At 54.9% G+C, this 8,439-nt stretch overlaps 3 protein-coding genes across 6 annotated transcripts; 1 reads left to right on the forward strand and 2 right to left on the reverse strand.

Annotated features, from left to right (window-relative positions):
* Positions 1 to 105: 105 nt before the first annotated feature.
* C6H16orf86 (chromosome 6 C16orf86 homolog) lies at positions 106 to 1,854 on the reverse strand. Of its 2 annotated transcripts, none has more exons than XM_075977934.1 (4): positions 1,751 to 1,854; positions 1,317 to 1,546; positions 740 to 984; positions 106 to 657 (listed from the first exon to the last, which is right to left on the reverse strand). In XM_075977934.1, the coding sequence occupies exons 1-4, from the start codon at positions 1,832 to 1,834 to the stop codon at positions 248 to 250; spliced, it is 969 nt and encodes a 322-aa protein (XP_075834049.1). In that variant the 5' UTR covers positions 1,835 to 1,854; the 3' UTR covers positions 106 to 247. The 2 variants fall into 2 exon arrangements, with proteins under 2 accessions (XP_075834049.1, XP_075834050.1); XM_075977935.1 differs by having other exon boundaries at positions 130 to 657; positions 740 to 897; positions 1,751 to 1,834.
* Positions 1,855 to 2,041: 187 nt separating this feature from the next.
* Enkd1 (enkurin domain containing 1) lies at positions 2,042 to 6,097 on the forward strand. Of its 2 annotated transcripts, none has more exons than XM_075977159.1 (8): positions 2,042 to 2,093; positions 2,336 to 2,435; positions 2,515 to 2,709; positions 3,308 to 3,480; positions 5,217 to 5,342; positions 5,455 to 5,618; positions 5,718 to 5,854; positions 5,937 to 6,097. In XM_075977159.1, the coding sequence occupies exons 2-8, from the start codon at positions 2,351 to 2,353 to the stop codon at positions 6,095 to 6,097; spliced, it is 1,041 nt and encodes a 346-aa protein (XP_075833274.1). In that variant the 5' UTR covers positions 2,042 to 2,093; positions 2,336 to 2,350. The 2 variants fall into 2 exon arrangements, with proteins under 2 accessions (XP_075833274.1, XP_075833275.1); XM_075977160.1 differs by having other exon boundaries at positions 2,566 to 2,709.
* Positions 6,098 to 6,225: 128 nt separating this feature from the next.
* Pard6a (par-6 family cell polarity regulator alpha) lies at positions 6,226 to 8,285 on the reverse strand. Of its 2 annotated transcripts, none has more exons than XM_075977162.1 (3): positions 8,133 to 8,285; positions 7,542 to 7,764; positions 6,226 to 7,327 (listed from the first exon to the last, which is right to left on the reverse strand). In XM_075977162.1, exons 1-3 carry the CDS (start codon positions 8,193 to 8,195, stop codon positions 6,576 to 6,578), a joined length of 1,038 nt encoding a protein of 345 aa, XP_075833277.1. In that variant the 5' UTR covers positions 8,196 to 8,285; the 3' UTR covers positions 6,226 to 6,575. The 2 variants fall into 2 exon arrangements, with proteins under 2 accessions (XP_075833277.1, XP_075833276.1); XM_075977161.1 differs by having other exon boundaries at positions 6,450 to 7,330.
* Positions 8,286 to 8,439: the final 154 nt, after the last annotated feature.

Here is an 8,439-nt window from a genome sequence, read left to right on the forward strand (position 1 = left end):
AGCTGATCCAGATGACCCACCAGGCAAACGCTGCACGGGTGAACCCTCCTTCCTTCTCCCCAGCCTTTTCCCCAATTCAGACATCGTATTTGAGGAATCAGTCTTCAAGATGGGAAATGTTTATTTTCAGCAAATCCAAATCCCCAAGTACAGATAAATTCCAAGTATAGATAAAAATGACTAAATTCTTCCCTCCAGCTGTCAGCCCGGGCCTGAGCTCACAGTTTAGGCCCAGGGTAGAGACATGTCACTTGTACTGAGGGGAAAGTGGGGGCACAAGAGGGGCAGCACAGACACTCAACATCTTGTCAATATCCACTTGGGTTGTCTTATCCACCTCAGCCTTGAGGCTGATACTCACCCTCCGACTGGACAACCCCCCAGGCTCCCCTCCAACCTCCTGCCCTAGAGAAGGAAGGGTGTGCGTGAGAGGCACTAATGCATTAGGGCAGGGTAAAGCGAGGCCTAAGCCCAGCTCACCTGCCACGGGCACCAAGGCCCGCAAGTGCAGCTGTTCCACACCTGCCTCCTCAGGAGCCGGGGCTAACTCCGACTCGGGCTCCACCTCTGGCTCTCCGTCGCCGTCCCCTGCCTGATTCAGCTCGGGGTTGCAATAGTTGATATATTGGTACAGTGGCCGCAGACGCTGGGCTTTTCCTGCAAGAACCCAAGGCAGGGCAAAGACTGGAGCGCCGGGTGGGCCCATGTCAGTCCGAGAAGACAAAGAAGGGTAACTCACGCTCCAGTCCCAGCGTCTCCGTGGGTGCAGATGTACTGGCTACAGCTGGGGGCACAGGAGCCCCTACGCTCTTGCGCTTCTTGGCTTTCTTGTGCTGTTTAGCAGGCAGTGTAGACTCACTGTGGCTGCCCTCTGGCTCCTCCTTCTGCAGCAGCATCCTAGGTGGCAGTTCAGCTTCAGCCCTAGGTTGGGCAGGGTAGCTTGGCCCTGGGAGGGCTGTGGTAGCCAAGCCTGGGACAAGAGGCCTGACAGAGATAGGCTTCAGTCTTTGGATCCTAGCTCTGCCTGCCCACCAATGCCAGGACTAGTTAGCTGCCCCTTTCTTGGTCAGTGAAGCCCCCAAGCCCAGTAGTGACCCAACACTCTTGTAACAGTTTCCTACAAAACCTGAATGCTTCAAATCTTTTTCTTTGCCTCTTAGACTCCTGTTCTAGAGAAATAGAAGGTTCTAGTTGGGAGTTAGAGGTAGCAGCAGAAGACAAAGATTTCGGCCTCAAAGGTATCAGGATTTAGGACTATCGGGGTGTAAAACCTCCCTCCCCAGCCCGGCAACTCCTTCCCTCTGAAAGCCTCTCACTTGATGGGCTTTCTCTTGGTTCCATGACTGGGCCTCACGATGGACGATGCAGGCTTGGGTCCTCTCTCCTCTCCTGCTTCCACCCCTGGATTGAGTCCTTCCTCTCCTCGGTTTATTCCTTCTTCCTGGAGCTCCGGCTCGAAGCTGTGTCCTACTGAACACTTGTCTTCACCTGGGGGTCTGCAGGTCTCACGTGCTGGCTCCAGACACTTTTCTCCTGGTCCTGGACACTAGAAGACACACAAAGCAGCAAAGTATTGTAGGGAATCAGTCATTCAAAGTCCAATATTCACCACAAAATATGACATGAAGGCTACCAGCTCAGACTCCTCTACATGCAGGGCTTGGTCTGGCAGTTAGGGAGTTGGGTCACCTAGAGTCCCACCTCTCCTGCCCTACCACTCCACCTCCCGAGCTTCAAAAGCCTGAGTCACCTCAGGGATCTCTGCAACCTGGGCTAATCCTACTGCCTCCCCATTCTGGGCTTCAGGATGCCTCTGGGCCCCTGCTGAGGCCATGGCTGTGCGAACTCAGTGCTTCCCTTGACGGTTGCTAGGAGAAGACGGCGGGCTGAGAGGGGGGTTGGACTGGTATACTCAGTGTTGGCAGATGAGGATCCTGCTGAGATCCGAGACTTACACTACTTCCTCATATGGAACTACAAACCCCAGAAGGCTTTTCGCCAAAATCATTTGACCCCTGACCTCAGGAAGCCATTTGTTGCCAAGCAACAGCAACTCCTACCGGCTTGCAACAGTTGGCGGTAAAACTGCTCCAGTGAGAGCCCCCGCTGGGTCGCTGCGGGGGAGGGGTCGCGAACACCTCAGGGCAGTGGACTGGGATCCCGGTCGCGGGGCGGTGGCGCAGGCTCAGCCTAGGGGCCGGGCGGGAGACGAGGGGTGGGGGTCGGGAATGGCGGGTATTGCGGGGCTGCAGGGCTCGGGTCGAGGGTGGAAGCACCCGACAGGGATTGGGGGTCTGAGTTACGCAGCGCAGCAGGCTTCGGTGCATGGTTGCAGGGCTGCGGTAGAATCATGTGCGAGGGCCCGTCCCGCATCTCTGGACCCATTCCCCCAGACCCTACGCTCTGCCCGGACTACTACAGGCGGCCGGCCTCGGGTGAGTTGCGGGGTCCCGTGGCGGGCGAGTACACCGCGCCGTCACTGAGCACGGCTTTCCACCGCGTCTTGCTTCTCAGCCCAAGGGCGCCTGGAAGGAAACGCACTGAAGCTGGATCTGCTGACTTCAGGTCGCGACCTGGACTCCTGTCCTCCTCGTGGCCCCCGCATCAGGCCTGGAGCCCGAGAGATCCTAGAGCGTGGTCAGCGAGGCGTGGGGGACGTGCTGCTGCAACTGGGAGGCATCTCCCTTGGTTCAGGGGTGTCTCCTAAGAGTAAGTCCTCCCCAGAAGGGGTATGGGGCATTGGGAGGTCAAAAGCAGAGATTAAAATAAGATGCTCCTTAATTGCCTTGAGCCCAGGTAACTATGCACTTTTCTGGGTGTTAGTTTTCCTAGCACAAAAGGAGGCTGAAGTGCAGTACCTCCTGGCAGGATCAAAACTCGTCCTTAGGTAGGAAATCCTAGCTTCAAGCATTCACACCTTGACGGAACATCGCTTACGTAGCCTACTTCTTGTTTCTAAGGTGTTAAGAAAACAGACTTAAAAGTATGGGCCTCGCAGTTGGAGGCAATAAATAAGACAAGACAAGGTGATTAGTGGTAAACTTCAGTATCAAAATGTAGAGGATAACCAGGAGGAACACTGGGTAAGAAGAGAATAAGGTGACGATAGTGCTGTGTGTGTGATGTTGGAGATGCCAATCAGCTCCTCAGAGAAGGTCCATCCGGGGCCTCTCGTATACTAGGCATCTCTCCACCAGATCGTCCAGGAGAATTCCTGCCAAGCCTGTGGCGTGAGCCTCCATGTGCTCCTCCACTCTGAGTTGAACGGCCATTTGTAGGGCTGTCCCTAGCAACAGTTCTTCCCTAGGAAAGGATTCAAAAGACCATGAGAAGGAAAACCTGAGGCGGATCAGAGAGATTCAGAGGCGCTTCCAAGATCAAGAACGCAGCCGGGAGCAGGGCCAGCCTAAGCCCCTGAAGGCACTGTGGCGCTCACCCAAGTACGACAATGTGGAGTCTCGAGTCAAGGCCAGGATGAAGGTATCTGTCCCTGGGAACCAGCCATATTGTCAGTCTACGTCAACAGACAATTAAACCCTGATCTAACTTACAGAGTGTGTGTATGGGGTGGGGATCATAAAGGCTAAGACATCTGGGGTGGACCCTCTCTGGGGAGCTGATTGGCATCAGGGAAAGTAAGAATTAGGCTAGGGAAAGAGATGAAACCTCACAGTTAGAAAGAAGTCCTGGGATCAGGGCAATGGGGAGAGTGGGTATCACTGTATTTATAGAAGGTTAGGGCTGAAAGCCAGCTGGGCGCATTTCTGAAAGAATTTACCTAAGCTGCTTGTCAACATTTATTTGTGATGTTGGAGCCCAAATCCAGGGACTCATGCACCCTAGGCATACACTGTACCACTCACTAAGTTATAACCCAGGCTAACCTCAAACTCTGTGTACATGAGCTAAAGCTAACCTTTGAACTCCTGACTCTCCTTTCTCCACCTCCCAAGTACTGGAATTAAAGGTGTTTCCTACCACACCACTTTCTTTTTCTTTTAATTAATTAATTGTTTCAGATAAAAACATGTGTATGGCTGTTTTGCCTGCAAGTCTATGTATCATAGAGGCCAAAAGAAGGCATCAGGTCTCCTGGAACTGGAGTTCCTGACTGCTGTGAGCTGCCATGTGATACTGGGAATGGAACCCAGGTCCCCTGGAAGGAAGAGCATCCAGTGCTCTTAAACGCTGGGCCATCTCTCTAGCGTTCTCCTCCGCTCTCCCCACTACTTTCTTTTGAGACACGGTCTCACTATGTAGCCCAGGCTGGCCTTGAACTTAGCCTCCTAGGTGTTGGGATAATAGGTTTGGACCACCACTTCCAGCTCATTTCTTTCTGAAACTCAAGCTAGCTGTTTAGCCTCAGGCTGTCCTTGAATTCTCTCCATAACCTAGACTGGCCTGAAACTGTCAATCCTACTGAGTCCTGAGACTATAGGCATGTACCACCATTCCTTGAAACATGTATTTCTGAGGAAAGAGCGGAGGGTTACGTTTAGGTTTTAGTGGTAGTTACCATGTCTCTATGCAGGGACCCTGAAAGAGACAGAGGACTGAGAGAAAAGACAAGGTCACATGAGAGTGTATTCAGGCTGAAGCATCTGTGGGACTGCCAGGGGGTAGGACTGTGTCCAGGAAGCAGATGGATACAGAGCTCTCAATCTCATCAGTGAGACCAGAGTGTTATTGACAATTAAACTGAGGTCAGTGGCTTGAAGGACATATCCTTGGTTTCTAGGGCGTGGAGGCAACCCTCAGTAACTTTGGGGTGCTAGAGCCAGAAAGCTTGGTTAAGGAGTAAGGGAGCTGGGCGGTGGAGGCACATGCCTTTTATCCCAGCACTCGGGAGGCAGAGACAGGCAGATCTGTATGAATTCAAGGACACCCTGCTCTATAGAGTGAGTTCCAGGACAGCCAGGGCTACACAGAAACCCTGTCCTGAAAAACCAAAATAAATGAATGAATAAATAAATAAATAAATAAAAATGGAGACAAGGAAGGTAGCTAAATGAAGATGGATGTGGACAGCGGGTAGTTTGTTTTCTCAAAGCTTTAAAAGAAAAGTGTATTTAAATGTTGAGAAGTATTCCTTCAAGGAGGAGGCCCATCTAGAAGAGCATAGAGAGGAACTTGAAGGAGGGACAGGACAGGGGATAGTTTATGGCTTAGGACCCTGTCTGCAGCCTCCCTGATTCCTCTGCTGTCCTACCTTCCAGGAGCCTGGCCCTGCCTCTGTGACAGAGCCTGCCCACTTCCTTCGGGCCCACTCCCGCTGTGGACCTGGGCTCCCACCATCCCGCGTCTCCAGTCCTCAGTCTGCCCTGCCAGGTGCCAAAGCTAAGGTGAGACAATCTATGTGGACTAGAGAGGCCCTTAGCCAGCTGTCCTGGGGCTGGGGTACAGAGGTACGACAGAGTGCACAGGATCCCCACCATGTCTGCCATGTCCCTGCAGGGGCCAGGCCTGGGTGTGGATTTCATCAGTCACAACGCCCGAGCTGCCAAGAGAGCCCCGCGGCGCCATTCCCGCTCCCTGCAGGTCCTGGCGCAGGTTCTGGAGCAGCAGCGGCAAGCCCAGGAACACTACAACGCCACACAGAAAGGCCATGTGCCCCATTAGTAGGTTCCATGGGCCAACAAGTATGGTTAGGGACCTTTGTGGGGGTGGGAGCCAGTCTGTCTTGGTGTCCTCAACCCTGGGGGCCTGTGCATTCACAGCCTGTTGGAACGCAAGGATCTGTGGCGGAGGGAAGAAGAAGCTCGTCAGCGTAGCCAGCCAGACCCTGCCGTACCCTCAGGCCACACACTCATGCCTGAGAACCAGCGACTAGAGACCCTGAACAGTCTGCTCCAGAGTGAGTACTTGGGCAGGGGTGGCTGAAAGGGAGCCCATGGGGCACCGTGCACGCCTACCCAGCACTCACTGTTCCCCTGTAGGCCAGAGCCAGCTGTTGCGTGAGCTCGTCCTGCTACCTGCTGGGGCAGACTCTCTGAGAGCCCAAGGCCACCGTGCCGAACTGGACCAGAAGCTGGTGCAAATAGATGAGGCTATCAAGATCTTTTCCCGACCCAAAGTCTTTGTGAAGATGGATAGCTAAGCTCTACCTCTGTGGGTAGAGTGACAGGAAGATCCATGCAGAGGGTCACCCATGGCTATGAAGGGCAAGCCATGTCATAGTTCCAAAGACAGGAGCACCAGGGTGGGCAGTTTCTCTAAAGCACCTCCTAGTCCCCCAGCCTTCCAACTCCTTATCAAAATTAAACCTTTTGTACACAGCGGCTATTTCCATAGCATCTTTCTTAACAATGTCAGTGGGCCTCCTGCTGCATGGTTCTAGGAAGGTCTCTGCTGCGCCCTTATCCCTCCTGCCTCATGTCCAGGGAAGAAGGCTGACTTACAGGCTCAGGGAAGGGGTTTGGGCTGGGACACAGAAGGACCATGTCTGCATTTGTAGACAACCTTTAATATTCCCTGGGCTGAGAGGGCTCTGTGAGCAAGCTAATCTTCCCTCCCCAGCTGGGAAGTCCATGCCACGCTCCAGCAGCCTGAGCTGACAAGGGCTGCGTCTTTGCCTGTCAAAGGCTGAATCCACTAACATCACCTCGCATGCCATTCCCCCAGTCAGAGTTGGCTTGCTCTTGGCTATCCAAGGAGGGCAGAGAGCTGCCAGCACCAGGAAGTAGGCAGCCAGGTTGCAGGTCCCAGCGCAGGGGCCCCTGAGACAGCCCATTAGAACAGGGAGGGTGGCGATTCTCAATGACCAGGTCACTGTTGTCCTCATCACTCTCAGGGTCAGTAGGCCCAGGCCCTACAGAGGAAGGCCCTGGTAGACGCCCAGATGCCCCTCGTACAACATTATTACGCTGGTTGGCAGGCTTGACAGTGACAATGAGGTTATGGCTGTTGGCAACCATCATGTCCGTCACTTGGTCCAAGGTCTTCCCAGCCACCTCAATGCCATTGACCTCGAGGATCTCATCACTGACTGCCAGCAGCCCTGTACTCTCAGCCAGGCCCCCACGTACCAGGCGGGAGATGAAGATTCCTGGAACCCGCTCCAGGCCCTGGGGAGCCACACGAACACTCATGCCATCTCGAATGTAGAAGCCCAGGGGGCGGTCTGAGCCGTGTTTGTGGAGCCTCACGCGACGATGGGTCTCGGGTAGTAGGTCCACATCTATGACTGAAGACACCTGGCGGAAATCCTGGGGTAGGCTGATTAGCAAGGGTGTTCGGGTGCGCAGAGGTGCAGCTGGTCGAAGCAGGAGCCCTTTCTTGCGCCTCTGCAGAGAGTTGGAGGCAAAAGCCAGGCCACTGGAGTCGCCTTCTGCTGCAAGAGAAGGGGGGACTGGGATTAGAGACTGCTCTCCCATTTTGGCCTCTGACAGGGACATTGCCAACTGTTTCCTACCACTTGGAGGTCAGACCAAGGGCAGAGATTGCAGAAAGTGAAGCTTGGGAACCCTGGGTATGGATTAACCTTTGTAGACCTGCCCTGTCACCTTACCCCGAGGAAACTGCCCACTGTACCCCATCCTCACCCCTCTTCTGCACCAATAGGCGCAGCGGCGGGGGCCCGCTGGCAAGGGCCCGGTGCAAACTGTCATCGTTGGTGAGGGGCAGCAGGTCGCCGTGAGCATCGGTGTAGCCAAGCAGCACATCCAAGCCAGAGATCTGGTGTACCAAACACAGCAACCGCGAGAACTCCTGGAAGCCTTTCACGGAAGCGCGGGGCAGCGCAAAACGTCGGAACTCGGCGTCAAACTGGAGGCGGGAGGGGAAGGGGAGAGGAGTGTCAGGACAGAGCCCAAGCCCCTTTCTCACCACAGGTCTGAAGCTGTCAAGTGAGAGAAAGGGCTGCTGCAACAGCTGCAGCCTTTAAGCTTAAACCTCAGTTCCAGTACGAGGGACACTGTCCAAGGTCCTTTCCTACATACCCGGGCCACAGAGAGACTCTGGAGATCCATAGTGGGAAGGAGGATGCGATGAGGGGAGGCAGACAGAAAAGCAGAACAGGACGCGGAGGATGGAGGACAGAAAGAGGTGATGGAGACCAAGGAGCTAGTGAGGGAGAGAAAGGGGATTGGAGCATCTAGCGCAGTGGCCAGAGCCGAGGCCGGAGGAGCCCTTACTTTGCTCTTCACCTCCACGATGCTATCGGGACTGCGCGCCGGAGTCCTCTGCGGTCTGGCCATTGCGGGACCAGGCGGGCCGGGGACAGTGCCCCAAGGCTGCCCGCCGAGGCGCAGGTGCACAGCCCGGCCCGCTGGCCCGCGCCGCCCCGCCCCTGGCGGTAGCACTCGCCCCGCCCTCCCACCCGAACCATGACGTCAAGGGAGCGGCGACACAGAGAAACGCGGAGTCTGTTTCCTAGGAAACGGAGACAGCGGTAGCGAGGGCTTCCTCTGCTCTTACGTCATTACGCTGTGGTTCGAGCGT

The sequence above is a fragment of the Microtus pennsylvanicus genome, chromosome 6, assembly GCF_037038515.1.
Source record: "Microtus pennsylvanicus isolate mMicPen1 chromosome 6, mMicPen1.hap1, whole genome shotgun sequence".
Taxonomy (NCBI): Eukaryota; Metazoa; Chordata; class Mammalia; order Rodentia; family Cricetidae; genus Microtus; species Microtus pennsylvanicus.

Coding starts and splice junctions, on each gene's coding strand:
- C6H16orf86 (XM_075977934.1), bottom strand. CDS start 1,834: ATGGCCTCAGCAGGGGCCCAGAGGCATCCTGAAGCCCAGAATGGGGAG. Junction 1,547..1,750: donor AGGTTGCAGAGATCCCTGAG/GTGACTCAGGCT, acceptor TGTGTCTTCTAG/TGTCCAGGACCAGGAGAAAA. Junction 658..739: donor GGAGACGCTGGGACTGGAGC/GTGAGTTACCCT, acceptor GGGTTCTTGCAG/GAAAAGCCCAGCGTCTGCGG.
- Enkd1 (XM_075977159.1), top strand. CDS start 2,351: ATGTGCGAGGGCCCGTCCCGCATCTCTGGACCCATTCCCCCAGACCCT. Junction 3,481..5,216: donor GAGTCAAGGCCAGGATGAAG/GTATCTGTCCCT, acceptor CCTACCTTCCAG/GAGCCTGGCCCTGCCTCTGT. Junction 5,619..5,717: donor AAAGGCCATGTGCCCCATTA/GTAGGTTCCATG, acceptor GTGCATTCACAG/CCTGTTGGAACGCAAGGATC.
- Pard6a (XM_075977161.1), bottom strand. CDS start 8,195: ATGGCCAGACCGCAGAGGACTCCGGCGCGCAGTCCCGATAGCATCGTG. Junction 7,765..8,132: donor TCGTGGAGGTGAAGAGCAAA/GTAAGGGCTCCT, acceptor TCCCGCCTCCAG/TTTGACGCCGAGTTCCGACG. Junction 7,331..7,541: donor CCTATTGGTGCAGAAGAGGG/GTGAGGATGGGG, acceptor CTTCTCTTGCAG/CAGAAGGCGACTCCAGTGGC.